Source organism: Chiloscyllium plagiosum, chromosome 2 (assembly GCF_004010195.1).
Source record: "Chiloscyllium plagiosum isolate BGI_BamShark_2017 chromosome 2, ASM401019v2, whole genome shotgun sequence".
Lineage (NCBI taxonomy): Eukaryota > Metazoa > Chordata > Chondrichthyes > Orectolobiformes > Hemiscylliidae > Chiloscyllium > Chiloscyllium plagiosum.
In genome coordinates, this window is record NC_057711.1 from 25211719 (window position 1) to 25238780 (window position 27062).

General features: G+C 42.5%; 1 protein-coding gene across 1 annotated transcript in view; it reads right to left on the minus strand.

Annotated features, from left to right (window-relative positions):
• The window catches only part of enpp6 (ectonucleotide pyrophosphatase/phosphodiesterase 6), a 43490-nt gene extending 26878 nt beyond the window's left edge, over positions 1 to 16612 (minus strand). The window contains exons 1-3 of the mRNA XM_043705594.1: positions 15976 to 16612; positions 3675 to 3854; positions 2172 to 2283 (exon numbers count right to left, since the gene is read on the minus strand). Coding sequence (XP_043561529.1) covers positions 2172 to 2283; positions 3675 to 3854; positions 15976 to 16216 — 533 coding nt within the window. The 5' untranslated portion in view covers positions 16217 to 16612. The remainder of the gene's footprint in view (positions 1 to 2171; positions 2284 to 3674; positions 3855 to 15975) is intronic.
• Positions 16613 to 27062: the final 10450 nt, after the last annotated feature.

Sequence of the window (27062 nt, forward strand, 5' to 3'; positions counted from 1 at the left end):
CAATTACCACCCCATCAGTCTACTCTGAATCATCAGTAAAGTGATGGAAGGTGTCACCAACAATGCTATCAAGCAGCACCTGCTCAGCAATAACCTGCTCAATGATGCCCAGTTGGGGTTCTGCCAGGGTCATTCAGCTCCTGATCTCATTACAGCCTTGGTTCAAACATGTACAAGAGAGAGAAATTCCAGAGATGAGGGAAGAGTGACTGCTCTTGAAATCAAGCTTGCATTTGACTGAGTTTGGCATCAAGGAGCCCTAGCAAAACTGAACTCAATGGGATGACATGGAATGATGGCTATTGGAAGTCAGCCATCTCAGCTCCAGGACATCTCCAGGATGTAACCCTAACACTATTGGAGGAGTTCCTCAGGATAGTGTCCAAGGTCCAATCTGCTTCATCAATGACCTTCCCTCCATCATAAGGTCAGAGGTGGGGATGTTCACCAATGATTGCACAATGTTCAGCACCATTCATGACTCCTTCAAATTCAGCAAAACTGGTAATATCTCGGCTTGGGGTTTACATACAGCAAATACCATTCGTGCCACACAACTGCCAGGCAAAGACCATCTCCGACAAAAAAGATTCTAACCACTGACTCTTGATATGCAATGTTATTGTCATTGCCAAATCCCGCCATATGTATATTCTGGAGATTACCATTGGCCTGAAACTGAACTGGACTAACCATATAAATACTGTGGTTACAAGAACAGCTCAGAGGCTCAGAATCCTGGAGCTAGTAAATTACCTCCTGACTCCCAAAGCCTGTCCAACATCAAGATGGATTATTCTTATAAGACAGCTGATGGGCTGAATGGTCGCCTTCTGTGCTCTAACAATTCTATGATATATCATCTCAAAGCAAATAAATAATGGTCACCCAAAATGGTATTTCACAATGGCCTATCACAAAACATCAATGGCATCTGTATTCTCCACAGTATGTAGATTTAGTACTCCAAACCTCAACTTCACAACCTGATTCAAAGTCAGGAGTGTGATAGAATACTCTCCATCTGCCTGCATGAATACAGCTCCAATGACATTCAAGAAACTTGATACTGTACAGGAGCCTGCTTGATTGTCACCACATCCATAAACATTCACCACCTCCAATACCAACCCTGCTGAAATTCATCAAGGATCCCTAGACTTCACCTTCCAAACCCACAATCTAGAAGGACAAAGTCACCAGTTACAAAGGAATACTGCCACCTGCAACTTCCCCTCCAAGCCAGTCACCAACCTGACCCAGAAATATATCGCCGTTCCTTCACCATCATTGGGTCAAAATCCTGAGATTCCCTTCCTAAAGGCATTGTGGGTCTACTTATAGAACATGGACTACAACAGCTCAAGAATGCAATTCATCGCCACATTCTCAATGGCAACAAGGGACAGGCAATAAACACTGGTCAGCCAGCAATGCCCATGAACCATGAATTAATAAATATATTTTTAAAGCTCTATAAACACTATTTGGAAACATTGATCGCTATCTCAGATGAAGGACTTGAGTTAAATGAGGCCTCACTTGATGTTCAATGATAGCTTACTCATGAGAGAAAACTTACACCAATCTTAAGTGACCTTGATCCAAGGTGCATCACTTTTATTGGCCAACAGATCTTTCATCTTACCACACATGACATACATCATACATGAGAGCATTGTTAAATTAATACAAAAGTTTACATACATAATAGTGTTACTGGAGAAGTTGAATACTCAAGTCATGCTTAAATTAATTGTTTACATAATTAGAAACAATTGATTAAATTATACGCTTCTCATCCACTAAGAAGAGGAAGGATGTTGCGCAGTGAAAATTTGCATTGCACGCTTCTTTCCATTTAAAGCTAACGTACAAATATGCACCGTGAGACTCGAGATTGAAATAAATGAGACTCCAGGATATACCAGCAAGTACAGTCTGATTCGGAATGTTATTGCTAAGTTCTTACTATTTCTTCCCAAGAGCTTCAGAAAATTGGATTAAGGGAAATAAATTGCAGGGCCGCAGGGAAGAAGAGGAAAGTGAAATTAGATTGATTGCTCCTACAAGACTGAATGATCTCCTTCTGTGCTCTAACAATTCTACGAGACATGATTCAACAGCAAACAAATAGTAGACACCCAAAATGGCTTTTCGTTATGACCTACCACAAAACATCAATGGCATCTGAAACAGCAGTCGAAAAATTTTTGTCTGATGGATAATAATAGTATTCCCGACAGTACGTAGGCTTGGTGCTCTGAATCTCAACTTCACAACCTGATTCAAACAAAAAAATAAATTGATGTAGTAGGCTCTTTTGTTTTAAACAGAGAGGCTCCAGTTCACTCATCATCCCCATATTCATCACCTACATTGGCTCTCAGTCTGAAATACTCAAATTTTCAACATTACAGACCCAAAATTACATATAACATACATACATACATCTTACATATCCCTAGGAAAGCTAACAGAAAGATCCTGCCATGGAATCTTTTAACAGGAGGTAGGTTATTGCACTGCAGCAATCACGCAGTTCAGCTAACCAGGAACACTCTCACTCTCATTACCTGCCACGTATCAGAAGCTTTTACATGTTGCTTAATAACACTAGAGCCATACATCCTTGCACAAAATTACATGCGATTGTGACCAGGAAATCACACTATTTTAAAGATTGAAAAAAAGTAAATTACACTTACCCAAGTTCCCAGTACTTTTTTTGTATCACTGTACAACAGTTTTGGCAGGGGTGACATGGTGGCTCTGTGGTTAGTGCCAGGGTCCCAGCTTTGATTCTACCCTTGGTTGACTGTCTGTGTGGAGTCTGCATATTCTCCTTGTGTCTTGCAGGGTTTCCCCTGAGTGCTCCAGTTTCCTCCCGCAGTCCAAAGAAGTGCAGGTTAGGCAGATTGACTATGCTAAATTGCCCAAAGTGTTCAGAGATGTGCAGGCTAGATGGATTAGCTATGGGAAATGCAGGGTTACAGGGATGGAGTGGGTCTGGGTAGGATGCTCTTCAAAGGATCGGAATGGACTTGATGGTCTGAATGGCCTGCATCCACACTGTAGGGATTCTATGATTCACAATAGCACTAACCAGCACTTCATCAAGTATAGTCTAATACAAAATACAACATCGAGCCACATCATATGACCAGTATCTCGATCACAGAGGCATTAAAGGAGAAAAGCAAGTGAGAGGTGGAGAGTGTATGGAAAGGATTCTCGAGTTCGGGGTCCAAGGCACTTAAGGCACAGCTACTAAAGTGAATAAAACTAGGGATGCTCAACAGCCAGAAGCAGAGGAGCATAAATACGTCAGAAGGTTGTGAAGTGTGAGAGGCGGACAGGAAATATGGATACATTGACTATCACTCTGATTCTATTTGCATTTTGTTGAGGAAACAAAGTTTGTTATCTTGAAAAATATTATACATGGTTTAAATGTTTCATGCAAGATATAAAAAGCAGGAGCAAAGAATGGGAACTGCGGAGCATGGAAGATTAAAGGAAGTCAGATTGAGTTGCCTACTTGTACCCCAAATATACTCATTTGTTGATGGTGCTGCTGCTGTCAATTGTCGAAACAATTCAATGTTAAGTAGTTACATCCTGGTAAGCATAAAGATGTGAACATAAATGTTCACACATTGCCAAATACTAACCTGGCCAGTAATACATATAAACTTGTCGCTTATTCTTCATCATGGTAACCCAGATTGGCTCTGATGCTTCCCACCACATTGGGAGCCGACTATCCTCATTCTCTCCAATTAGAAATGACTTGTTTGATTTCTCATCCCACATATAATTTCCGATCATCTGGTGCACATTGCAATAGTGTCCTGTAAGAATGGAGAAATCAAAATAAACATGAGACTTGTCTTCACAATCATTTCATCAGTCTGCCAGTCATTCTGATGTTTTGAATTGCATAATAATTACTCATTATGGACAAGGTTTATTGATTTTAAATTTGCATTTCTAACTATTTTAGCCTATACCTTTTATTTTCTCTGAAAGTAAAGCTAACCTTTAAGTTAGTCAATTCAATTGATGATGTATGAAAATATAAAGGGACTCTGTCAAGTTAGTATGACCATTCATTGGCACTAAGCCTAACCTGATGCAGTCAAGTCATCTGATCCACTGTCTCTGAGGTTTAGCACACTGAGAAAGATCATTCAGAAGAGTCTTTGCAAATTAAACATTTGTTAAACTCATGGACTTTAAGGTCCATTGTACAACTTTACAACAGCCCTGACATATCTCTTAACTCAGCAGAGTTCAAAAATGAAATCTGTTGGAAAGCTGATAAAACATCAAACCAGGAATTACTAATTTCATCATTTAGTCCCAAGAGCCTTCTGCATTGCTAACACTTTTACTTTCTTTCTAACACGTTTCTACTCATTTCCACTCAAATCCAGGATCAGTTAACATGTTGATCTTGACTAGAATTCATCGTGTTCATGTACAGTATTGCAAAGAATATATAGAATATATCTGCAATTTTATTGAGCTATAGACATTTACAGCACAGAAGAATGCCATTCGGCCCATCGTTCAACACATATTTGACCACACTATCGACATTTACTAGTTCTTGGCCAACGTAAGTGAACATTTAATTATTGATCAAATGTTACAGGAGACTCTGAATTGACCTCATTTTCAAGCAGTGAGTTTGAGACCTCCATCATCTTCTCCTCAAATTCTACCTTAACCTTTAATCTATGCCCGAGATTATTGACCTCTCTACTAATGGAAAATGTGCATTCCTACCCTTCCTATCTATGACCTTCATAATCTTATACACTTGTACAAGTCTCTCTCTCTACCTTTGTGCTCCAAAGGAAGCAACCCCACTCTATCCAATTTTTTTCATATCCCACACCTTCCAGCCCGAGCAGCATCCTGGTAAGTCTCATCTGCACTCTCTCCAGGGTAATCACATCTTTCCTATAATGTAGTGACCACAGCTGCATTGTATACTTCAGTTGTGGCCTATCAGCATTTTATTCAGTTCCAGCATCATCTCCTTGCTCTTGTATTCTATGCCCCCTCTGTGTTTATTTAACCACCTTTGAAGTAACTCGACATAAACTGGTATCCCGTCACCAAGTTTCCCTGTATTTACACATAGAAAGTCCTTGACACTGACCCAGCTCCCTCAGAAACAGCTCTCACAGTCAGCAGGGTGCCAGACACTGTTTATATCTGTCAGTCAGGGCTCCCAGATTGGACCACATTAACAGCCCTAAACAGGGAATTCATACTCTCAGAGGTCCACCTGGCTGGCCTTGTTACAATCATTACATCCGTGCCCCTCTGAATCCGAGGATATAGCCCAGTTTCTTTTTTGTAACTCCTCCCAGGGTGCCAGGCCAGATTCCTCTAACTCTGCCTCTGGTACAGATGGTGTGTAATACACAGTAGCTCACCTCTTGCACCTGGAATGTATTGGAAGAAATTCATTCCCTTCTTCAGGCAGCGTAGGCATCAAGGTGACATCTCCCTTGTCAACTCAGATTCTGAGTTATCTTCTATGCTTGACAAGGGAGGGTTCTGGAATAGTGGGAAAGGCTATCAAGGATCTGGGCATGTTTTTGCTCCCGTATCATTTGCAAGTTTGCAGCTTTCATCTGGTCCATGTGCTTGTTCAGGACCGTCACAACTACCCAAGTTTTATATGTCATTGGACCTGACCTCACATTACCCATGCAGGGCCATTCCTGTGGCTCTTTCACCAAACTTTCTCCCCTGAAATAAACAATCTCTTCCACTTAGCGCAGTCTTGTGTTCGAAAGGTGATGTCATTTCACCTTCCACCCCCACGTCCCGGAAGATCAGATTTAACCTGGTTAACCCCATGGGCAACTCTGCTGGAGCTATCCCTGTCATTGCACAAAGAGTGGTCCTATAATTCAATAGGAAAATTGCACAGGCTGACTATACCCCAAATGGCAGTCTCATATATTAGTACATGGCTATTAATTGTAACATACTTCTGGGAATCCTCATCTAACCATGATTGCAAGTATGCATGGCTCATGTCCAGCTTTGTGAAGGACAGCCCCCCTAAGAGCTTTGCATATAAATCTTCTATGGAAGGGGTTGGGTATTTATTCATTTGCAAAATGTTTGTTTAAAATCCCCCCAGTGGCAAACCAACCCAACGGCATTCTAATTTCTGCCTCTACTTTAGCTCGTCAGGCAAATGGCACTGGACGGGCCACGCAGAATCATGGAGTTGCTTCCTGCACAAAATGCGAGGTGGCCTTGGTTTCGTTGATAGTCCCTCGGTCTCACTGAGAAACCTCTGGGTATTTAACTAGAACATGACTCAGGCAGCCATTCCAAGGCAAAATATGTTGAGCCAAACTCGGTGAATCTTTCTGAAATAATGTTGCCCTATCAGGTTTGGATCTGAGCCTTTTACTACAACCACTGATAACAGAATCAGCGGCTTCTCATAAGAGACAGGACGTTGTACCCTTAATCTGTAAAGATTCCCCAGTATTGGTTCTCAGTCTAGCTGAGGTCTTGTGCAAACCTAAGGGCTAGAGTCCAGATTTTTGTTAAAGACTGGTTCTGTGATCACTGAAACAGCCCATACTGGTATCGACTTCCATAAGAACCAGGTGACCATTTAACTAGATGTTTATTTGAATTGGTTCTGATTTGGATGTTGCTAAGCAATGTAACTGTTCCAAACCAGATGTAGGTGGGCTTTCCAGGGAGTGCACTCTTCTGGATGCCAGCCTATGAGTTCCCTTATTCAACTCAGGTTGAGTGAGACTCTTTTGTTGTCTCGAGTCCTCATACCGGCCATGGCTACAATGGCTTACCGGCCTGGATCCAGAAGAAAATTTTAACCGTTTGGCCAAGACATGGCTTTGCTTTGGGGTTCGCTGTGGGCTGACCTAGAGCTCCTCTGTTCAGGATATGTCATGGGTGATGCTAGGCAATTGCCTTCACTCAAGTGGTGTTTCGCATGCTTAGTCAGATTAATGAGGGTCTCCATTTCCGTTGGAATACCCTAAAACCCATGTACTCCGCTTGCTGCATTTTCCAATGATAAAGTTAGCTGTAGTGCCTGTTTGAAATCCAGTTGGGCTTCAGCTGGTGAGCGCTTTTGCATGGTTACATCATTGATCTTACTCTCGTTGCCATAGAAATAACTCCACTGAGGGTGGCATCCCTTTACCAAGTCACCCTTTATTTACAGTGGAGAGCCCCTAACACTGATCCAGCTGAAGTCCACATTGATGCCATGGAGTTGGAGTGTCCTGAGACGGATGATAAGGCATTCTTCCTCTAGGCATCAGGTGGTAAGGGTGTGGCAACAGAAGATGCCCATGACCTGCATGACCTCGGTGGAGTGGGAGGGGGAGTTGAAGTGCTTGGCCATGGGGCAGTGGGGTTGGCTGGTGCGGGTGTCCAGGAGATGTTCTCTGAAGTGCTGTGTGAGTAGGCGTCCTGTCTCCCCAATGTAGAGGAGACCACATCGGGAGCAATGGAGACAGAAAATGATATGTGTGGAAGTGCAGGTGAACCTTTGATGGATGTGGAAGGCTCCTTTGGGGCCTTGGATGAAGGTGAGAGGGGGAGGTGTGGGCGCAGGTTTTGAAATTCCTGTGGTGGCAGGGGAAGGTGCCGAGAGGGAAGGGTGGGTTGTTAGAGCATGTGGACCTGACGAGGTAGTCACAGAGGGAAGAGTCTTTATGAAAAGCAGATGGGGTGGGGAGGGAAATATACCTCTGGTGGTGGGGTCCGTTTGTAGATGGTGGAAATGGCAGAGGATGATATGATGTATTCGAAGGTTGGTGGGGGGGGTTCTGTCCTTATTGCAGTTGGAGAGGTGCGGTTTGAGGGCGGAGGTGTGGGACATGGATGAAATGCACTGGACGGCATCATCAATGACGTGGATGGGGAAATTGCGGTCTTTAAAGAAGGAGGCCATCTGAAGTGTTCTGATTAGATTCCCCTACAGTGTGGAAAAAGGCCATTTGGCCCAACAAGTCCACACTGACCCTCCGATGAGCAACCCATACAGATCCATTTCCCTCTGACTAACACTATGGGCAATTTAGCATGGCCAATTCACCTAACCTGCACAACTTTGGACTGTGGGAGGAAACCAGAGCACCCAGAGAAAACCCATGCAGACACAGGGGAGAATGTACAAACTCCACACAGACAGTCGCCCGAGGCTGGAATTGAACCGGGGTCCCTGGCGATGTGAGGCAGCAATGTTAACCACTGAGCCACCATACTGCCCCAGGGCTTGGGGGTCATCATCACCCAGACCGTGCACAACCTCATCACCTCAGAGGATCTTCCACCCACAACTTCCAACCTCATAGTTCAGGAACCCCGCACCACCCGATTCTACCTCCTACCCAAGATCCACAAGCCTAACTACCTCGGCCAATCTATCATCTCAGCCTGCTCCTGCCCCACCGAATTCATCTCCACCTACTGTCCTATCCCTCCAGTCCAGAAACTCCCCATATACGTTCGGGACACCACCCATGCCCTCCATCTCCTCTAAGACTTCCGTTTCCCTGGCCCCAATGCCTCATCTTCACCATGGACATCCAGTCCCTATACACCTCCATCCGCCATTTCCAGGGCCTTCAAACCCTCCATTTCTTCCTCTCCCGATGTCCCGATACTCTTATTCGTCTGGCTGAATTGGTCCTCACCCTCAACAATTTCTCCTTCGAATCCGCCCACTTCCTCCAGATGAAAGGGGTAGCCATGGGCACCCGCACAGGCCTCAGCTATGCCCGTCTCTTTGTCAGCTACATAGAACAGTCCATCTTCCGTAGTTACATTTGCACCACACCCTTGTCTTCCTCCGTTACACTGATGACTGCATTGGCACCACCTCATGTTCCCACGAGGAGGTTGAACAGTTCATCAACTTCACCAACACATTCCACCCTGACCTTAAATTCCCCTGAACTATCTCTGACACCTCCCTCCCATTCCTGGACCTCTCCATCTCCATCAATGGTGACCGACTTAACACTGACATTTTCTACAAACCCACCGATTCCCACAGCTACCTGGATTACACCTCCTCACACCCTACTTCCTGCAAAAATGTTATCCCTTATTCCCAATTCCTCCACCTCCGCCACATCTGCTCCCAGGGGGACCAGGTCCACCACAGAACACACCAGATGGGCTCCTTCTTTAAAGATCGCAATTTCCCCTCCAACGTGATTGATGAAGCCCTCCAGCACATCTCACCCATGTCCCGCACCTCCGCCCTCGAACCCCACCCCTCCAACTGCAATAAGGATAGAACCCCCCGGTCCTCATCTTCCACCCCACCAACATCCGTATACGTCATTTCCACCACCTACAAACGGACCCCACCACCAGAGATATATTTCCCTCACCACCCCATTCGTATTTCATAAAGACCGTTCCCTCTGCGACTACCTCATCAAGTCCACACATCCTAACAACCCACCCTCCCCTCCCGGCACCTTCCCCTGCCTCCACAGGAATTGCAAAACCTGCGCCCACACCTCCCCCCTCACCTCCTTCTAAGGCCCCAAAGGAACGTTCCACATCCATCAAAGTTTCACCTGCACTTCCACAAATATCATTTACTCCGTCCATTTCTCCCGGTGTAGTCTTCTCTACATTGAGGAGACAGGATGCCGACTCGCAGAGTGCTTCAGAGAACATCTCCGGAACACCCACCCCAACCAACTCCACCGCCCCATGGCTGAACACTTCAACTCCCCCTTCCACTCCGCTGAGGACTCGCAGGTCCTGGACCTCCTCCATCGCCACTCCCTTACCATCCGACGCTTGGAGGAAGAATGCCTTATCTTCCCCCTCCCATTTATCTTTCCACCCCCAAGGCTCCCAGCCTGATTCCTGATGAAGGGCTTATGCTCGATGTTGATTTTCCTGCCCTTCCGATGCTGCTTGACCTGTTGTGCTTTTCAAGCACCACACTCTCCAGCATCTGCAGTCCTCAATTTTGCCTGTCTCAAATACCGGTATACTTTTTGTGAGATAAGGGGACCAAAGTGTTCACAGTATTCGAGATGTGGTCTAATTAGTGCCTTGCAAATGTTTAGCAAGATTTCCCTATTTGTGTACACCATTCTCTTCAAAGTAAAAGCCAAAAGTTTGTTTGCTTTCCCTATTACCTGCTGAACTTGGACGCTTGTTTTTTTTTGTGATTCATGCACTGTAATTTTCTGCAATCTTTAAATAATATTCAACTCCTCCATTCTTCAAGTCAAATTACATAACCTCACAATTTCACACATTATTTGTAAGCTTTCTGTATTTAAAATGATAGATCTCATTTTGATAATCCTGTAGTGCTCGCCCAGAAAGTAAGTTCTTGGGTAGAATAGGAGGCTGCATTCTGAGCTTTCTGCCCTTCAACATTTCTGACAGTGTCAGCCCACAGCAAACAGGTTCAGTGATAGGAGACAAGCATCCCATCTTAGTGATTTTTTCAGGTATCTGTTTCAGTGAGTGTAGCATCTTCCTAGGTCGAAGAAGACACACAGGTTTAGCATCTCTTCACAAAATGATGAAATTTGTGATCTTAGGTCATCCCAGTCTGGTAAATAACTGTAGAAAATATTTTCTGAAGTCACACTAGGATTTTTGCCGATGAACCTTTCCCATTTCCCTAATAGGATTGAGGTCAACACCTCTTTTACCTGATCCAGCATAACATGCAATGTTTCCAATATCGACTTTTTAAATTTTCCTTTGGTTATTAGTTTGATTCCACCTGGACTATTAATTAACTGGATTTCCATTGTCTGCAGTAAATGCAACAATAACCATAGTACATTGTTTTATAAAGCCATTACATTCCAGTTTTCAATGAAGTGTCGCTATCATGTTAAATACATATACTCCTGCATTCCAGAACACATGATTGGCATAATTCGTCTCTCCAAGGGAATATTCCATCTTCATTAATATCCTTATATACAAAGATTGTTCTTTGGGACCCGCAAGAGTAAAGGTTTTTCATTGGCTGATTTCCATGCAATGACCAATTTTCTTTAAAGTAAGCATTCTACAATATTTGCAGGGTACTGATTATAACTGTGGAACTTATTGGGTTCATAGGACTGGCAGGGTTTAGGTATTGTACACATTCCCTCCCACTAAACATTCTCTTATGTTTCTTTTGATCTGTATGGTCACTGGAGCATTGTTGGGCTAAGGTATCTCTTCACCTGTCAGAAATGCTTTGGTCTGTTCACAAACCTTTGTCTCACCAACTGCATTGTTTTCTCCAAGGTGAGATCTTCCTCAAATTGCAATAAGTCTGATAGGGTTCTTCAGCAATTTTTATTTCAGTGTGATCTCATGTTAATTCTACTTTTAGGTCTCCACTCCCTCAACCTGCAACAGCCATTGAAAGTCATTAATAAATACATCTGAAGTCCCAGAAGAGAGTCATCTTGGAATTGATATGTTAACTCTGTTTCTATTCACAGCCACTGCCAGACCTGCTGAGTTTCTCCAGCAATTTCTGCTTTTATTCTTTAGAAAGGTTTCACCTGGCTTCTGGACCATTTTACAGTGAACTTGCCCCTTTTCAGAATCTTATTGGTCCTCAGATTGAAATAATTTTCAGGGTTTTTAAAACTATTTCAATTTTCCTGATGTCTTATTAACGAGCTGTCTTGCGACAATATTGTCTGCTACTGTTACTTTAGAGTAATGTGTTGACTGTTCAGCTTCGAACTTATTGTCCAATCTTGAAGCAAATCAGTAACCACAAAAGCCCAAACTTCACACTACATCCACGAGTAGCCACTCTGTCCACCACCGACACTCAGTGGCAACAGTGTGTACTATCTACAAGAAGCACTGGAGAAATTCACCAAAGATCCTCAGAGAGCAGCTTCCAAACTCATGACCACTACCATCTAGAAGGACAAATGCAGCAGATACATAGGAACACCATCACCTGTAAGTTCCTCTCCAAGCCACTCACCATCCTGACTTCTAAATATGCCACTGTTCCTTCAATGTCTCTGGGTCAAAATCCAGAAATTCCCTCCCAATGGCATTATGGGAGGCTGCAGCGGTTCAAGAAGGCAGCTCACCACCACCTTCTCCAGGGCAGCTAGACCTGGGCAATAAAATCCTGACCAGTCAGTGACACCCACATCCGACAAAAGAATTTGTTTAAAAATGAGAATATTGGATTCATGAGCATTTCTATGGTTTTAGGTGGTTTACCTAAAGGTTTAATTCTATCTTCCAGCATTTTAAACTTTCCTGTGCTACTCAGCCTCTCACATACACCGTATCTCCCAATGGAACCCTTCAGTTATAACTGGTCTCTGAGGATGCTGAGTGGATATGAATGAGAGCACTTCTTCACTCCTCTCCCCCTCCTTCATCCTTGAGCAGCTTGCCCCTCTTTGTGTCATCTCCATACATTCTCCCAGTAATGTTCCAGACCAGTGTGAATGGGAACACATGACTGGAGAGCATCTGAGCAGAAATCTTGAAAGTCAGAGGCAAGACCTTCACCATGTTCCCCAACATTCTGTGTGGGCATTACAACACTGTTATAATGGTACAAACTACCAGCCACTAACTTAAGATCAGCCATGAAACATCAATCAGCAAGTCACATGAGAGTGGTTAGTAAATAGCACTAGCTGCAGATATTCTTCCCCTGCTACTAAATGTATGTTGGATACCAAATGAGCTGTGGGAGGTTAGGAGATGGCAGAACGGCTGGGTTCCCCAATACCACTGCTGGCACTGCAATTTGCCAATCGTGTCTACTTCCAGTGCACCTCCTGGTAGTCCAACACCAGAAGATGCCACTTCAAATGTGAAATGGCACATGTCTTACTAAAAAGATTGGGCCCTCCGAGACATCAGTGAAGCACTTTAGAATGTTTATCTTAATGAAAAATATAACAACTCAATGCATGTAAATATAATCTTGTATGTGTAAGAGATGCCTTTGCTTTGTTGGGATAGGTCAAATTCAAATATAAAAACATAAGAACGTAAGAACTGGGAACAGGAGTAGGCCATCTGGCCCTTCGAGTCCACTCCACCATTCAATAAAATCATGGCGGATCATTTCCAGACCTCAGCTCCACTTACCCGCCCTCTCACCATAACCCTTCGTTCCTGAACTGTTCAAAAAATTATCTATCTTAACTTTAAAAACATTTACTGAGGAAGCCTCAACCACTTCACTGGTAGGGGAATTCCATAGATTCACAACCCTCTGGGTGAAGAAGTTCCTTCTCAATTCAGTCCTAAATCTGCCCCCCCTAATTTTGAGGCTATGCCTTCTTGTCCTACTTCCACCCGCCAGTGGAAACACCCTCTCTACTTCTATCTTATCTATTCCCTTCATAATTTTATATGTTTCTATAAGATTCCCCCCTCATTCTTCTAAATTCCAATGAATATAATCCCAGTCTACTCAGTCTGTCCTCATAAGCAAACCCTGCCTCCCCTCCCCCCCCCCAACTCCAGAATCAACTTAGTGAACCTCCTCTGCACCCCCTCTAGCGCTAGGTGCATCCTTTCTCATGTAAGGAGATCAAAACTGTACACAGTACTCCATGTGTTACCTCACCAGTACTCTATACAGCTGCAACATAACTTCTCTGCTTTGAAATTCAATCCCTTTAGCAATGAAGGATGAAATTCCATTTGCCTTCTTAGAACATAGAACATAGAGAAGTATACACACTTCAAACAACTTCCCTGTTTACAGGCACCCTCCTTGGAAATTGATGCCATGTTCCTCACCTCCCTACACTCCAGGCCCTGCACCCTGAAGCTAATTAACTGTTACACCTGCAGACCAACCTTCTGTGATTCATGCACAAGGACACCCAGGTCCCTCTGCGTAGCAGCATGCTGCAATTAGTTACCTTTCAAGTAATAGTCTTTTTTACTGTTATTCCTACTGAAATTGATGACTTCACATTTATTAACATTGTCCTCCATCTGCCAGCCTTTGCCCATTCACTTAAACTATCTATGTCCCTTTACAAAATTTCAGTCCTCTGTACACTTTACTCTATCACTCATCTTAGTGTCATCTGCAAACTTTGGTACACTGCATACGGTCCCCAACTCCAAATCATCTTGTCAATGGTGAATAATTACGATCCCAACACTGATCCCTGAGGCACACCACCAGTGACTGAATGATTGCCAACCAGAATTGCCCTCATTTGTTCCCATTCTTTGCTTCCTGTTGGTTAACCAACCCTCCATTCATGTTAATCCATTGCCCGTAATGCCTTGCATCCTTATCTTAAGCAGCAGCCATTTGTGCCACGCCTTGTCGAATGCCTTTTGGAAATCTAGATACACCACATCTACTGGGTCCCCATTGTCCACCATATATTTAATGTCTTCATAGAATTCCAAAAGATTAGTTAAGCATGACCTGCCTTTCATGAACCCATGCTGCACCTGCCCAATGGGGAAATTTCTATCTAGATGTCTTGCTATTTCTTCCTTCATAATAGATTCAAGCACATTCCCCATTACAGAAGTTAAGCTAAGTGGTCTATAATTCCTCATCTGTCGTCTGACCTCCCTTTTTAAACAGTGGCGTTACTTTTGTTGTTTTCCAATCTGCTGGAACTGCCCCAGAGTTCAGTGAATTTTGGAAAATTACCACAAGTGCATTTGCTATTTCTCCTGCCAATTCTTTTAGTACCCTGGGATGCATTCCATCAGGGCCAGGAGACTTGTCTACCCTTAGCTCCATTAGCTTGCCCAACATTCCGTCTTTCATGATAACGACTGTTTCCAGGTCCTCACCCACCTTTGTCTCTTTGTCAATTTTGGCATGCTATTCGTGTCTTTACTGTGAAGACCAACACAAAATACCTGTTCAATGCCTCAGCCATTTCTTCAGACCCCATTACTAAATCCCCCTACTCATCCTCTAAAGGACCAATGTTTATTTTGGCCACTCTTTCGTTTTATATATTTTTATAGAAACCTTTGCTATGTCTTTAGATTCTGATGTGGAGGTGCCGGTGTTGGACGGGGGTGGACAAAATTAAAAATCACACACCAGGTTATAGTCCAACAGGTTTACTTGTAAGTACAAGCCTTTGCAGCACTCTGAAAGCTTGTATTTACGAATAAACCTGTTGGACTATAACCTGGTTGTTGTGTGATTTTTAACTTGATATTCTGAGCTGGTTTTGTTTGTTTGCTTGATATCATACTGCACAAAACCAAACAGCATTTGTGACAATGCATACTTGGAGAGATTTTTATCTCTCTAAATAACTTTGTAAGAACTGTAGGTGTCTCCATGAATTGTAACGTCCCAGCAGCTGTCTCTTTTTTTTTGGCAGCAGTTCCTTTCCCGGGACCTTTTTTTGAATTAGGTCTGTAAAGTCGCCAACTCCAAAAAGAGACTCGACCTTACTGCAGTGAGCAGAGAGTGGGGTTCCTCTATGCACAGCGTTGTACTCAAACAGGATGTGATGGCGCTGCAAGTCAGCCACTGATTCCATTGTGGGGGGAACCTAACAGGAGCCACGCTTCACTCCAGAGTGTGAAAGGGGATTTAGCGTCAAAAACAGTGTTGAATGTTCACACCAAATAACCCACAGTTAGATGCCAGAACGCACAAAGCTCTCTCTTCCGAGGCTCACAAAATCTAATGTCTACATCGTCACATTTTTAGCAACAATGCTGCAAGAATTCGAAAAATGATTTTGATATTTGCTTTTCTAAAAGCAGTAATTTATTTTAGGGAAGTTATAACTGCATTTGTAAGAGTTTGGAATTTTGTTCCAACGCGTTAAACAACGGTCTGCCCGGATCCAAAGTCTATTTAATGTGATGTGAAAGATATTTTATGATTGTAAAGCCATTTGTGATTTCCACTGTTCAGAAATCTGTTCTCACCCCTCGCCTTCCGACTTGACTTACCGGTCATCAGGGAGTAATAATTGGGGAAGGAGAGGCTGGGGAACTCCGGTGTCAGGTAATCCGCTTTGACGCCCGATTGCACGATTTCCCTCAGACCCGGCAAGTTCTGCAGTTCGTTTTCGTTGATGTAATCATAGCGGAAGCCATCGATGAGGAAAACCAGCAGTTTTCGGTTTGCAAGGCATGGGACTGAGAGAAAGGCAATCAGAGTGGCGGTACAGAGAGCCGAGTGCCTGGCCATTGTGAATCCCAGGCACTGAATGCTGCTGCTGTGCTAACGCTGGCTCCTGGTGTGAAAGCTGAAATCTCTGCAAGGAGGCGGCCAGGTCAAAGTACAAGATCAAAAAGCTTCGGAGATAAAGCCAGACAATTTCTCACTTTCTAACAGTGTGTTGACTCCATCTGTCTCGACATCAACTTTACCCCACATGAGCTGTTGACTTGAATTTTGGGCTGCTATGTGCATTGTTTTAGGTGTGCATTTTGACAAGTCCGATCTTCTAATGCTCTTTCTCCCTCGCCGTTTCTGTTAACTTCTTGTGCCAGGCACCTAGCTGGTGAAGGATGCAAGTAGGGTCATTCTTTACACAATTCTATATAGGCACGTGACAGGGGAGATGCATGGAGGTTGTTTCTGTCATGTGAGAGTTTAGGATCAGAGGGCATTATCTCAAAGCAATGGGTCACCCATTCAATACAGACATGAGGAGGAATTTCTTCTCTCAACTTTGTGGAATTATTTGTTAGGAGAAAATTAGGTCTGCAGATGCTGGAAATCAGAGTTGAGAGTGTGTTGCTGGAAAAGCATAGCAGGTCAGGCAGCATCCCAGGAGCAGGAAAATCAACGTTTCAGGCTGGAGCACTTCATCAGGAATTATTTATGGCAGAGGAATGACTGAAATAGACAGATTTTTTAATCAATGAGAGAATCAAGGGAAATGGGGCAAAGCAGGAAAATGGAGTTGAGGATTAGTAAATTGGCCATCATCTCAGTGACTGGCAGAGTAGATTAATGGGCCAAATGGCCTAGTATTTCTATACCTTATAGATAAGCATACACCTCATCTTAACAAGGATAGCTTTAGTCTGTGACAACTTACAGAAGTTCAAGTGCACTCCACACTAAATGTCCACCATCCTTTATAGATACTTTCTAATCAATCTGTTCAGAGATGTTATGACACACTAGAATAGGTGGGATTTGAACCCAGGTGTCCTGATTCAGAGATAGGGACATTACCACTGCACCACAAGTGCCCACCACCTCTGCATAATGAAACACAATCAACATACAATTAACATTTTAGTTCTGATGAAGGATCACTGGATTTGAAATGTTAATTCTGATTTCTCACCACAGATGCTGCCAGACCTGCTGAGCTTTTCCAGAAATTACTGTTTTTTTTGTTACAGATCTTCTGCATTTGCCACTCTTTAAATTATAAGTAACATGTTCTGCCTCTCTCCTGTCATCATAAAATAGACTATAAGATATAGAGGCACAATTAGATCATTCAGCCCAGCGAGACTGCTCTGCCATTCAATCTCGTCTGATGTATTTCTCAACCCCATCCTCCTGCCTTCTCCCTGAAACTCTTGATCCCCTTACACATGACACTCTGGAGCTGTGGATGGAATCACTTTGGAGCATATGCTATGCTGAGGGGATTTGGATAGAACATTTAGTGAATTGGTCACACCGCAGATTAGGATTGCTCAGGGAGAAAGGGAATGGGTGACCAAAAGGCAGAGAAAGAGCAGGAAGGTTTCCGTTTTGGATACTGTTGGGGGAAATGGCTCACCAGGGGAAGGCAGCAGTAGCCAGATTCATGGCACCATGGCTGGCTCTGCTGTTCAGAAGGGTAGGAAACAGAGTGGAAGGGGTTAGTCATAGGGGATTCTATTGCAAGGGCAGTAAATAGGCTGTTCTGTGGTCAAAAACAAGACTCTCGAATGGTATGTTGCAGGGGTCAGGGATGTCTCAGATTGGCTGTGGAACATTCTCAAGGGAGAGGGTGAACAACCAATTGTCGTGATGCATATAGGCACAAACAATACAGGTAGAACATGGAATGAGGTCCTACAATCAGAATTTAGGAAATTAGGAGCCAAGTTGAAAAGTAGGACTTCAGAGATAGTGATCTCAGGATTGCTACCAGTGCCACACACTAGTCAGAGTAGGGATAATAGAATAGGCAGGATAAATGCGTGGCTTGAGAGATGGTGCAGGAGGGATGGGTTCAGATCTTTGGGACATTGGGATCAGTTCTAGGGGAGAGTGGGGCTATTACAAATTGGATGGTCTCCACCTGGGCCAAACTGGAAGCAATGTCCTTGAGGCCGCTTTTGCTAACACTGTTGGGGAGGGTTTAAACTAGTGTGGCAGGGGGATGGGAACCAAATGAGGTTAAAGGACAGTAAGGAAGCAGTAACTAAAGCCTGTAAGAAACTAGATAATGAAGTCAGTATTACTGGTCAGAGAGGATATCACAGCTGTGCTGAAGGAGGGCACTATGGAGGACTCGAGCAGTGAGGCAATAAATGGCAGAGCTCAGAAATAGGAAAGGTGCAGTAACAATGTTGGGGCTGTACTACAGGCCTCCCAATAGTGAACAGCAGGTAGAGGTATAAATATGTAAACAGATCATGGAAAGACATCTGAACAACAGGGTGGTGATGGCAGGAGATTTTAAGTTTCCTAAAATTGACTGGGATTCACATTGTGTTAAAGGTCTGGATGGAGCAGAATTTGTGAGGAGCATCCAGGAGGGTTGTCTAGAACAGTATGTAAATAGTCCAACTGAGGAAGGGGCCTTACTGGACCTGGTGTTGGGAAATGAGCCCACCCAGGTGGTTGATGTTTCATTAGGGGATTAATTTGGGAATAGTGATCACAATTTCATAAGTTTTTGAATATTCATGGACAAAAACAAAAATGATTCGAAAGGAAGAGTGCTAAACTGGAGGAAGGTCAACTATACCAAACTTCGGCAGGAGCTGGGGAATGCAGATTGGGAGCAGCTGCTTGAAGGTAAATCCACATTCGATATGTGGGACGCTTTTAAAGAGAGGTTGATTAGAGTTCAGGAGAGGTATGTTCCTGGGAAAATGGGGATCGAAATGGCAAGGTAAGGAAACCATGGATAACAGGTGAAATTGTGAGAGGAGCTAAGAGGAAAAAGAATGCATATATAAGGTCTAGGTGACTGAAGACAGCCGAAGTTTTGGAAGAATATTGGGAATGTAGGACCAATTTGAAATGAGAAATTAAGAGGGCTAATAGGAGTAATGACATATCTTTAGCAAACAGGGTTAAGGAAAATCCCAAAGCCTTATTTTCATATATAAGGAGCAAGAGGGTAACTCGAGAAAGTGTTGGCCGACTCAAGGACAAAGAAGGGAAGTTATGCGTGGAGTCAGAGAAAATGGATGCGATTCTTAATGAGTACTTTGCATCGGTATTCACTGAGGAGAGGGACATGATGGATGTTGAGGTTAGGGATAGATGTTTGAGTACTCTAGGTCAAGTTGGCATAAGGAGGGAAGACGTTTTGGGTAGTCTAAAGGCCATTAAGGTAGACAAGTTCCCAGGTCCGGATGGGATCTTTCCCAGGTTACGAAGGAAAGTGAGAGAGGAAATAGCTGGAGCCTTAACAGATATCTTTGCAGAATCCTTGAATACGGGGTGAGGTCCCGGAGGACTGCAGAATTGCTAATGGTGGCCCCTTGTTTAAGAAGGGTAGCAGGGATACTCCAGGTAATTCTCAGTGAGCCTGCCATCAGTGGTAGGAAAGCTGCTGGAGAAGATAGTGAGGGATAAGATCTATTCCCATTTGGAAGAAAATGGGCTTATCAGTAATGGGCAGCATATTTTTGTGCAGGGAATGTCATGTCTTACAAACCTAATTGAATTATTTGAGGAGGTGACAAAGTTGAATGATGGGGGAAGGGCTGTAGATGTCATGTACATGGACTTTAATAAAGCATTTGATATGGTTCCCCATAGTACTGAAGGGGAAGGGGAAGTCGTATATGGTCCAGGATGTACTAGCTAGATGGATAGAGAACTGGCTGGGCAACAGGAGACAGAGAGTAGTAGTGGAAGGGAGTTTCTTAAAATGGAGACCTGTAACCAGTGGTGTTCCACAGGGATCCATTCTGGGACGACTGTTATTTGCAATATATATAAATGATTTGGAGGAAGGTATCAGTTGCCTAATTAGCAAACTTGCAGATGGCACTAAGATTGGTGGAGTAGCAGATAATGAAGGGGGGTGTCAGAGGATATAGATAGATTGGAGAGATGAGCAGAGAAATGGTGTTCAATCCTGGCAAATGCGAGATGATGCATTTTGGAAGCTCCAGTTCAAGAGCGAACTATACAGTAATTATAAAAGTCCTGGGGAAATCTGATGTACAGAGAGATCTACAGGCCTATTGTTCCCTAAAGGTGGCAACACAGGTTAGTAAAGTAGTCAAGAAGACATACAGCTTGCTTTCCTTTGTTGGACGGGGTATTGAGTACGAGAGTTGGCAGGCCATGTTACAGTTGTATACAACTTTGGTTTGGCCGCATTTGGAATACTGCATACAGTTCTGGTTTCCACATTACCAAAAGGATGTGGATGCTTTCGAGAGGGTGCAAAGGAGGTTCACCAGGATATTGCCTAGTATGGAGGGCACTAGCTATGAAGAGAGGTTGAATAGATTAGGATTATTTTCATTAGAAAGACAGAGGTTGAGAGGGGGACCTTATTGAGGTCTACAAAATCATGAGAGGTATAGCAAGAGCACAGAACTGAATTACCAGTGGTCACGAATTCAAAGTGAGAGGGGAAAGGTTTAGGGGAGAAATGTGGGAAAGTTCTTTCCGCAGAGGGTGGTGGGTGCCTGGAATGCGATGCCAGCAGAGGTGGTAGAGGCAGGAACAATAGTGTCATTTAAGATGTATCCAGACAGATACATGAACGGGCAGGGAGCAAAGGGATACAGATCCTTAGAAATACGCAGTAGGTTTAGATCGAGGATCTGGATCGGCGCAGGGTTGGAGGGCCGAAGGGCCTGTTCCTGTGCTGTAATTTTCTTTGTTCTTACTAATCAAAAACCTACCTATCTCTGTCTTAAATAGTCTCCAAGATGGTGGCAGCAAAAATGGGAGTGTTTGGCTCTTGAGCGCTCCAGCCGCATCCACATGGTTTCATTGTTGTCCCTCCAGCTCGGTAGCTCGTTCACTTTGTCTGGCTTTAGTTGATGTCCTCCTGTGGGAGGCCAGGACCCTGTGTATCTCCATCCCCACTCCCGTGGGGCAAGGATATATTAGGTACTTGGGTAAGATTGGTGGCAGCTGGGTACAGTGGAAGAGTGTTTGAGAAGAGACTCACAACTAACATAAAAACGAAGGCAAAAATCTTCTATAAACATATAAATAGCAGAAGGTTGATAAAAGGAGGAGTGGGACCAAATGCTGTCATTGCTTTTCCTACCTAGCTTTTCAACTTCTCTCTGAGTATATTGAATCTGATTCTCAATGATATTATCTACCTGACATCTGTCATATGTACTCGTTTTCTGTTTTATCGTACTCACTATCTCCTTCATCATCCAAGTACTTCAAAAGAAATTCATGTATGAGCACATTGTTCATGTAATAAATGAGTAGTTTGTATCTGTCTTTACCAAGGAAGAAGATACTGGCAAAATTGTGATGGAAAAGGAGATAATTGAGTCTTAATGTACTTAAAAATTGATAAAGAAGTCGTGTTGGAAAACCTGGCTATATTTAAAACTGATAAGTCATTAGGACTGAATCTGATGCATCTGACAATACTGACCAAACTAAGGCTGAAAATGGTGAAATCAATGAATAATTTTATGGTGACATTTATTTGGGAAAGTACAGTGAAAAGTGTATTGTCGCTACAATCTGGCACCATTTTGGATTACAAAACGAATGGAAAGAAATTGTTTCATTAGAGCTTCATCTTCTGTTTAATTGACAGAGAAATATAAAAGCAGAAAAATATGAAATAATGTTCAACCTTACAGTCCTGCTTGTCAAGCAAGGCTCCAGGCTTTCTTAAGATCTCCGGGGTTTCTGCAGGGCTTTCTGTAATGTTTCTGTAGGGAGGCCATAATTTTACAATCTTCTCAAATATGAGGGTGGTGCCAAAGGATTGGAGATTTACAAAAGTTCTACATTTGCTCAATAAACTGTGTAAGGACAAGGCCAGCAACTATAGACCTTCCGGTTTAATCACAATACTGGGGAAGCTTTCCAAAACAATAATGTGGAACAGAATTGACAGTCACTTGGACGAATACAGGTTAATTAGGGAAGGCCAACTTGGATTTGTTAAGGGAGAATCCGTGCATGATTACCAGAACCACATGAAAGTTGGCATTGGGCAAATAAGATTAGACAAGTGAATGCAGAACTTAAAGTCTGGCTTTTGAGAAATGGATTCTTGTTCATGGGACACTGACATCAGTACTGGGTAAAATGAGAGCTGCACTGTTAGGAATGTCTAAACATGAACTGTGATATAGCCAATGTTCTGGAGGGCCACATAACCAGGGAAATTAAGTAGGTTTTAAAGGAAATACTAGGGGCAAAGGATCAAATTTCAACAAATGTAGTCAATCAAACAGTAGAGACAAGGCAAGAGAGAAGAATACTTGCTTGGAAAGTGATAGGAATATGGTGACAGGAAATAACAGAGAATACAAATTATAGAGTAATTCAACAGATCAGGTAAGAGCTTAAAAATAATTTGAAAAACAAAACTAAGGATAACACCAATATAAATAAGTACGATATTAGATTACTTACAGTGTGGAAACAGGCCCTTCAGCCCAACAAGTCCAACCGACCCGCCGAAGCATATACCACCCAGACCTATACTCCTACATTTACCCCTTCACCTAACACTATGGACAATTTAGCATGGTCAATTCACCTAACCTGCACATTTTTGGGTTGTGGAGGAAACCGGAGCACCTGGAGGAAACCCACGCAGACACGGGGAGAATGTGAAAACTCCACACAGAGAGTCGCCTGAGGCGGGAATTGAACCCAGGTCTCTGGCGCTGTGAGGCAGCAGTGCTAACCACTGTGCCACCGTGCTGCCCACAAATATGATAGCTGTCACAGAGACATGGCTGTAAGATGACATAGATTGGACTTAAATATTGAAGGAATCAACGCATTTAGGAACGACAAGAAAATGTCGAGGAGAGGCTTTGTTCATCGATGATGCTATTGACAAACAGAGAGGAAGAGGGAGAGTTCAGGAAATCAGGATCTACAAGATGCTTGGATAGAGATGAGAAATGATACAGTAAAGAGGATACTTTGGGGAATGGTGTATAGGCACCTAACTGTAACCACATCGTAGGGTAGAGAATAAAGGCAGAAATAATCAGAGCTTATCAGGAAGATACAGCAAAGATCATGGAGGATTTTAATCTGCATGTATGTAGACTGGAAAAATTAGATCGGCAAAGATAGCCGAGATAAGAAGTTCATAGAAAGTTATCAGGATGTTTTTCTAGAATACTGCCTTCTGGGCCCAGTCAGAGAGTGGCTATAAAATACTTAGCTTTCTGCCACAAGACAGGATTAATTGATAAATTCATAGCGAAGGTGACCCTATGTAGCAGCGATCATAATATGATTGAATTTTACATTCAGTTTGAGAGAGAGAAAAGTGGTTCTAAGACAAGTACTTCAAGCTCAAATAAAGACAATTGCTGAGTTACGAAAGCAAAGCTAACTAAAGTGAACTGGCAAATTAGTGTAAAACGTAAGTCAATAGATATTAAGTGATATACTTTTAAGGGGATATTTCAGAACATACAGAATAATACATTCCAACAAAAAATAAATTGTCCAAGGAATGACCCATCATCTGTGCTTAATTTAAAAGTTAAAGATTGTGTCAAACTGAAGGAAAAGCATATAATTGTGCAAAGTTAAAAATCACACAACACCAGGTTAAAGTGCAACGGGTTTATTTGGAAGTACTAGCCTTTGGAGCACTGCTCCTTCATCAGGTAGTTGTGTGATATAGAAGGCAGGGTGAAAATATAAAAAGCAGCAAAGAATGACTAAAAGATTAGCATGGAGGAAAAATTATGTTGTGAGAAAAAGTTAACTACAAATTTTTAAAAATCTGATAGTTCCTTGAGATATTTAAGAATAAAATGTTATCAAAAGGCAGCATTTGTCCTATAGAAAGTGAGTCTGAGAATTTAGAATGGAACATGAGAAATAGCAGATAAGTTGAACTCGTATTTTGTGTCAGGATGGAAGTATAGCTATACATCAGGAAATGGAAGAGAGGGGGGAATTCAAGATTGTTACAATCACTATGGGAAGTCATACAGTTGAGATCCCAGCTGATGTCATTACTGGATATATCACATCCTAGACTCAAATATGGCTTGATAGATCATATTTTGTTGTGGTTTGTATTAATGAAGTAATCGCTCAGCGAAAGCACATTAAGATGCAGATTTTTTTAAACAACAAAATTGTAATTTATTGACCAAAATAAATGAGCATAAAATGAATAAACCAACTGTTTAATTAAAAAACAAATTCAAAGAGTATTAAATAAACAGTAAATGTGTAATCCCATTAATCACAAAATACTTCTTTATAAATTCCAAAAACAAACAAGATCCCTTGCAAATACCCAAAATAATTCTATATACATTACAAGCACCTGAGGAAAAAATCCTTTCCTAACATCTGAATAGGCTTAAGGTAACCTTGACTTTATCTCCTAAACTGGAAACACTGAAAGTTTCTGGATGTAGGTTTGCTCGCTGAGCTGAAAGGTTCATTTCTAGATGTTTCGTTACCTTACTAGGTAACATCTTCAGTGGACTTCATGCAAAGCAATGCTGAAAATTCCTGCTTTCTATTTATATGTTTAGGTTTCTTTGAGTTGGTGATGTCATTTCCTGTGGTGATGTTGTTTCCTGTGGTGAAGTCACTTCCTGTTCCTTTTCTCAGGGGGTGGTCGATGGGGTCTAACTCGATGATGACTTCACCACAGGAAATGACATCACCAACCCAAAGAAACCCAAATATATAAATAGAAAGCAGGAATTTTCAGCATTACTTCGCATGAGGTCCACTGAAGATGTTACCTAGTAAGGAAACAAAATGTCTGGAAATGAACCTTTCAGCTCAGCGAGCAAACCTACATCCAAAACCTCAACCTGAGCTACAAATCTTCTCAAAACTCACTGATAGTTTCTTCCTGGAGTTATTATGCACCTGAGTTTAAATGCACTCAGCTTCAGTAACCATTTCAGGGCTTTATCACAACATTTCTGCTTTTGCACTATTATTAATTCCTTACTCTCATTTTCTAGTTATCTAGTTGTACTCATAGTCTTCCTTTCTCAGGACTACTGTCCACTCAACCATCTCCGTCCAAGATGTTCATAGAACTGTCGCAGAAACAAAGTAAAATTGAAAAGTAAATCTCTCCCTCTAATCTATGGGTTTAAAAATTAGTTAAGCTTTTAAAAAAACTAAGTCTAGAAATTTCTATTACGTCTTAAAGCGCAATGTACCTCATGAAATCATAAAACATCCCTAGATAAAGAAAACCCTAATGCTGCCAAAGTCACTCCCACAAACAGTCTAAAAGTAATCATCATGGCTACAAAAATGCTTATAAGTTAATTATTAACTTCAAAAACAGAAAACTCATATATCACTAATCAAACTTGAAAGTCCAAACTTAAATCATATTAAAAATATGTATAAATCAGACAGATGATATAAAATTTCTTAGCAAATTGTTGGAATGGCAACTTCTTAAAAGAAATGTTTACTATTATTGTTCTTTTAATTTTCCAAAATTCCCAAGACTTGGGAAAAGTTCCATTAGATTTGAAAATAGCAGATGTAACTCTTTTATTTAAAAAAAGAGAGGCAGAAAGCAGAAACTAAAGCCAGTGAAACTGTCCATTTTAGGAGGACGAATATACCTAGATGAGAAGAGATTACAGAGCTTTGAAATTCTAAGGGATCTGGGTGTCCTACTACATGCATCACAAATGTTCAAATGCAGGTTACTGAAAGCAATTGGAAAAGCTTTTAGTATTACTGTGGAAAAGGATATGGAAGATATAGAAAGTAGTGAAATAGAAGGTGACACCTTGCAAAATATCCATATTGTAGAGGAGGAAGTGCTGGATGTCTTGAAACGCATAAAAGGTGGATAAATCCCCAGGACCTGATCAGGTGTACCCTAGAACACTGTGGGAAGCTAGGAAAGTGGTTACTGGGCCTCTTTCTGAGATATTTGTATCATTGATAGTCACAGGTTGTGGTGCCGGAAGACTGGAGGTTGACTAACATAGTGCCACTCTTTAAGAAGGGTAGTAAGGACAAGCCAGGGAACTATAGACCAGTGAGCCTGACGTCGGGGTCAGTGGTAGGCAAGTTATTGGAGGGAATCCTGAGGGACAGGATGTACATGTATTTGGAAGGGCCAGGACTGATTAGGGATAGTCAACATGGCTTTGTGTGTGGGAAATCATGTCTTACAAACTTGATTGAGTTTTTTGAATAATAACAAAGAGGATTGATGAGGGCAGAGCGGTAGATGTCATCTATATGGACTTCAGTAAGGTGTTCGACAAGGTTCCCCATGGAAGACTGGTTAGCAAGGTTAGATCTCACGGAATGAAGGAAGAACTGGCTCAAAGGTAGAAGACAGAGGGTGGTGGTGGAAGGTTGTTTTTCAGACTGGAGGCCTGAATCCAGTGGAGTGCCACAAGGATCGGTGCTGGGCCTTCTACTTTTTGTCATTTACATAAATGATTTGGATGCGAGCATTAGAGGTACTGTTAGTAAATTTGCAGGTGACACCAAAATTGGAGGTGTAGTGGACAGCAAAGAGGGTTACCTCAGATTACAACAGGATCTGGACTAGATGGGCCAATGGGCGGAGAAGTGGCAGATGGAGTTTAATTCAGATAAATGTGAGGTGCTGCATTTTGGGAAAGCAACTCTTAGCAGGACTTCTACACTTAATGGTAAGGTCCTAGGGAGTGTTGCTGAA